The following is a 6,031-nucleotide window of genomic DNA, read 5'->3' as shown; positions in this document are numbered from 1 at the left end:
CATGGTTGTTTGAAAATGGGCTTCGCCTGAAACTAGTCACCGCTTAAATAAATATCTTTTATCACAACCCAGGCTACAATTTTCTAGTAATATTCAGTAATGGATTATTGTCCTGTTTTTCCAAGACACTGGATTTGTGAAAAAATTCTAGGCCTACACTTGGAAAGGGCGTCTAGGCACACGTTGGTCAGTAGCACACACTCGCCTGTTTCTGAAACACAAAAGGCCATTAGGAATTATATGTGACATTTAATTAGGTAGTTTAGAAACTTGGGTATTTCCTTATCTAATTCTTAAACAAAAGTTATAAATCATTGTTTATTTCTACTGTACAATAACAATTGTGTCCCGGGGATAATTTATTGGGTTAATGCTCTCAAAATATAGTGATTAGCTTCAAAAGTGTGTCTCAGCATCCAGACACTTCCCTTGAAGGTTGTTTGTGGGCGAATTATTGCGCTAGTACAGAAGAATGTCAACGTTTGGTCATTAAGGATTCTACAGTGTTTACATCGTGAGTCACATACAAAAATCTGATAATTAAGTATCAGTATGCCAAATAAAACATAGATGTATACTGAGACCTTATGATGATTCTCAAGAACTAATTGCAAATGAAAGAAAGCCTTTGATAAGGAGTTACATGTCAGCAGCGTAAGCAGTTTCAGTGTACATTAGGTCTGTCTAGCACTTCATCTCCAGATATCCTGCATTTATTTGTAATGTCAGTGATCACACTAATTGCAAGACTGTGATGACCGCCGTGGTTCCAGAAATACTCAGGCCAGGGCGAGGACGGCTGAGTGGAGAGCTCAGGCACACACAGTAGTCCGTGGAAGTGGCTGCCAGCGCAGGTACACAGATAAGGGGGCCCCAAGGGCTGGCTTGACACGGCCAACCACAGGCACCGGTGCAGCACTCAAAGGGTTAAGGTTCCTGCAACTAGCATCATTCTTCGAAGAAGAAGTTTACAGAGATTCCAGAAGCTGGCTATCCAGAGAAGATCAGCTGTATACACCAAGTAAGTCGACTCGTATAAGAGAAGTGGGAAGTTTGGACATACACTTCACACACTCTTAGTCATCAAAACATTAGAATATGTGCAGTTCTAGCCGAGGACAGTACTCTGAATGAGAGTAAATCAAATTCCATGTAAACTCATACTTTGTTTCTAATAAAAATTTTCGTCGTAATTTTTGATCACATCTCATATATCTCATATTTTCCTGTCCGTCAATACTCATAAAACAATATAAACTTAACCAATGCAATTAAGAACAGTGTCAGTGGTTCAAGCAGGCAACTGGATAGTGTTAGTAACTGACAGACTAGTGAGAAAACTCGTTGTGGCTGGGAGCATGAACAAGAAAAGAACTGGGTTACTTTTATGACCATAGAGACTTGCTCCTCAATTTGGTTCCTACCAAAATAGACATATAAAATAAAAAATGATTGATAGAAGTTGTTGTATTATATTTATTTTTTGGTATATACATACATGAGTGTCAGCAGTAGCACAGCCAGACCATTTATAATGTATACAAGAAAATTATTTGCATTACCTGTTACACAGATATTGTCTTAAGTCGCTTATTTGTAATGTAGTATGTCTGGAATCTCCATATATTAATCTACACATTTGACATGAAGACTGTTGCACTAGTTTTTGAGGAATGTTTTACTGCTCACATAGTTTTAGAAAACGTGTTACACTATACATTACTTATGTTAGTTCTTTGATATGTATTTAGAATTTTTTCTGTTTTTGATTAAAGTTCAGTTTCTGTTATCATGGCAGAGAGAGCTGATCTGGGATTTCTAAGTAGTCGAGCAGGAGTATCATATTCAACAACCTGTAGAAGAGAAAGTATCATTTTTCACATTGTTCCTTCATAATAAATACTAAAATCCTGTTTAATACGAATCTTTAAGCCCTTATTACAGTTTCTCTTCACGTTTTATTAATGATATGTGTTAAGTGGTTTTTATTTATTTATTTAAATCAATAAAAAACACTTAGCAGAAAATGATCTCATTCTGTGGACAATCAAAACTGAGATTTTCATTAGAACACTCGATATGAAAAAGGAGACTCTGAAGTTGTAGCTGTAAATACTATGGATTTCTTCTGTGGTATGAGGGAGGGGTATGTATACAAAACAAACAGAATATTGTACAAAACTAAATGTAGAACACCTTCATTTTTACTTCAAAAGTGACAACATGCTTGAGAGAGAAACTGAATGCAGACTTAGTAGATAATAATTCAAACTCTAAGCAGTTGAATGTATTGTAGAGAATAAATCATATGATATTCAGTACAGGCTAAAAATATTTATTACCAAAGAAAAATATTCTCAGTACAAGTCTATGATTGTGTATAACAATTTCTTCAATGCTTTGAGAAAGCAGTTTTTTATTTTTATGGTGTAGTAATAATAATAATAATAATAATAATAATAATAATAAACCCCGTGGAGGCCCGGGAAAAGAATAGGCCTCCGGTATGTTCTGCCAGTCGTAAAAGGCGACGAAAAGAACAAACCACTAATAGGGCTAACCCCCCTTTTAGTGTGATTACTTGGTTCAGGACAGAACTAAAGAAGCCTCGGACAAGCGCCGTCATGGTCGGGGACGGCGCTTGAACCCTATGCCCGTCCACAATGGTAATGACACTGTTAGCCAACTGGAAAATGATTTAAATCCAAATAGAGGTGTTTTGCAGGATATGCTTCCTGCAACCACCCTAGAAGGAAAACAAAGACAGAGGATGAGATGGTCAGATGAAGTTAATCGACACCTCATGTTCTGTTATTACCAAGCAACAAACCTAGGAACCAACACAACTGGATACAGATCACAAGTATACACAACATTTATTACCAGATACCCAGAATTAAAATTTTTAACAGAACAACGTCTAGCTGATCAGATTCGTGTAATAATAAAAAATAACAGGATACCCCAGTCAGAATTAGAAAACATCAAACAACAAGTACAACAAATACTGGAACAAAATAATGTGCAATTAGAAGAAGAAGAAAATACAGTAATGGACTCAAACATCCCAGAGCAAACAAACAAAGAACAACACGCATCAATTAAACAATCAGAGGAAAATGAAATTTTAAGACAGCCACCAGCACAAGCACAAATAGAACACGAAGTGACACACATGTTAGATATAGAAGAAAAATTTCAGTTGACATCTATAGAATACAAAGACACAAATACAGACATTAGACCATTCTTGCATAGACCACCAAATAGCCCACAAGTCGAAACAACAATAAAAACTATCAACACAATCATACACAACAAAATAAATGAATACACAACTATGGAAGAGTTACAACTACTGGTTTATGTAGGAGCACTCACTACACTAAATATACACACTAGGCAGATATCAGAACCAACCAACACACAGAAGAAACCCACAAAACCAGCATGGCAACACAGGCTACAGATCAGAATAGAAAAACTGAGAAAAGACATCGGACAGTTAACACAATTTATAAGAAATGAAATATCAGACAAAAAACGAAAAAGGTTAGGTAAAATCTCACAACAAGAAGCAATAGAGCAATTAGATGAAAAGAAGCAAAAATTACAAGCTTTGGCGAAACGACTTAGAAGATACAAAAAAAAGTGAAAATAGAAGGAAACAAAACCAAACATTCAACACAAACCAAAAGAAATTTTACCAAACAATAGATAACACACACATAAAAAATAGACAATCCACCAAACATAAGAGACATGGAACACTTCTGGAACAGCATATGGTCAAACCCGGTACAACATAACAGGCATGCACGGTGGATACAAGCAGAAACAGATACATACAAGATGATACCACAAATGCCTGAAGTGATAATTTTGCAACATGAAGTCACCCGAGCAATTAATTCTACGCACAATTGGAAAGCCCCTGGAAATGATAAAATAGCAAATTTCTGGCTAAAGAAGTTCACCTCAACACATTCACATCTAACTAAATTATTTAACAGTTACATTGCAGACCCATACATATTCCCTGATACACTTACACATGGAATAACTTATCTGAAACCTAAAGATCAAGCAGACACAGCAAACCCAGCTAAATATCGCCCCATAACATGCCTACCAACAATCTACAAAATATTAACTTCAGTCATTACACAGAAATTAATGACACATACAACACAGAACAAAATTATAAATGAAGAACAAAAAGGCTGCTGCAAAGGAGCGCGAGGATGTAAAGAGCAACTGATAATAGATGCAGAGGTGACATATCAAGCTAAAACTAAACAAAGGTCTCTACACTACGCATACATTGATTACCAAAAAGCTTTTGATAGTGTACCCCACTCATGGTTACTACAAATATCGGAAATATACAAAGTAGATCCTAAATTGATACAGTTCCTAAACATAGTAATGAAAAACTGGAAAACCACACTTAATATCCAAACAAATTCAGATAATATCACATCACAGCCAATACAGATTAAGCGTGGAACATACCAAGGAGACTCATTAAGTCCTTTCTGGTCCTGCCTTGCTCTGAACCCACTATCCAACATGCTAAATAATACAAATTATGGATACAATATTACTGGAACATACCCACACAAAATCACACATTTGCTATACATGGATGATCTAAAACTACTGGCAGCAACAAATCAACAACTCAACCAATTACTAAAGATAACAGAAGTATTCAGCAATGATATAAGTATGGCGTTTGGAACAGACAAATGTAAGAAAAATAGCATAGTCAAGGGAAAACACACTAAACAAGAAGATTACATATTGGATAACCACAGCGACTGCATAGAAGCGATGGAAAAAACGGATGCCTATAAATATCTAGGATACAGACAAAAAATAGGAATAGATAATACAAATATTAAAGAAGAACTAAAAGAAAAATATAGACAAAGACTAACAAAAATACTGAAAACAGAATTGACAGCAAGAAACAAGACCAAAGCTATAAATACTTATGCCATACCAATATTGACCTACTCATTTGGAGTAGTGAAATGGAGTAACACAGACCTAGAAGCACTCAATACACTTACACAATCACAATGCCATAAATATAGAATACATCACATACATTCAGCAACAGAAAGATTCACATTAAGCAGAAAGGAAGGAGGAAGGGGATTTATCGATATAAAAAACCTACATTATGGACAGGTAGACAATTTAAGAAAATTCTTTATAGAACGAGCAGAAACTAGCAAAATACACAAAGCAATCACTCATATAAATACATCGGCTACACCACTACAATTTCATAACCACCTCTACAACCCGTTAGACCACATAACATCAACAGATACGAAGAAAGTAAATTGGAAAAAGAAAACACTTCATGGCAAGCACCCGTATCATCTAACACAGCCACACATCGATCAAGACGCATCCAACACATGGCTAAGAAAAGGCAATATATACAGTGAGACAGAAGGATTCATGATTGCAATACAGGATCAAACAATAAACACCAGGTATTACAGCAAGCATATTATTAAAGATCCCAATACCACAACAGATAAATGCAGACTTTGTAAACAACAAATAGAAACAGTAGATCACATCACAAGCGGATGTACAATACTAGCAAATACAGAATACCCCAGAAGACATGACAATGTCGCAAAAATAATACATCAACAGCTTGCCTTACAACATAAACTTTTAAAACAACAAGTTCCTACATACAAGTATGCACCACAAAATGTACTGGAGAATGATGAATAGAAATTATACTGGAACAGAACCATTATAACAGATAAAACAACGCCACATAACAAACCTGACATCATAATCACCAATAAAAAGAAGAAATTAACACAACTGATCGAAATATCCATACGCAATACAACAAATATACAAAAGAAAACAGGAGAAAAAATTGAAAAATACATCCAACTGGCTGAGGAAGTCAAAGACATGTGGCATCAGGATAAAGTTGACATCATACCAATTATACTATCAACTACAGGAGTCATACCACACAATATCC

The 6,031-nt window shown here is 35.5% G+C and overlaps 1 protein-coding gene across 1 annotated transcript in view; it reads right to left on the bottom strand.

Annotated features, from left to right (window-relative positions):
• Nucleotides 1–1,456: 1,456 nt before the first annotated feature.
• The window catches only part of LOC126236346 (ATP-binding cassette sub-family C member 12-like), a 535,156-nt gene continuing 530,581 nt past the window's right edge, over nt 1,457–6,031 (bottom strand). The window contains exon 30 of the mRNA XM_049945576.1: nt 1,457–1,853. Coding sequence (XP_049801533.1) covers nt 1,770–1,853 — 84 coding nt within the window. The 3' untranslated portion in view covers nt 1,457–1,769. The remainder of the gene's footprint in view (nt 1,854–6,031) is intronic.

The sequence above is a fragment of the Schistocerca nitens genome, chromosome 2, assembly GCF_023898315.1.
Source record: "Schistocerca nitens isolate TAMUIC-IGC-003100 chromosome 2, iqSchNite1.1, whole genome shotgun sequence".
Taxonomy (NCBI): Eukaryota; Metazoa; Arthropoda; class Insecta; order Orthoptera; family Acrididae; genus Schistocerca; species Schistocerca nitens.
The sequence above is the reverse complement of the archived record's forward strand: the minus strand, read 5'-3'. Positions and strand labels throughout refer to the sequence as shown.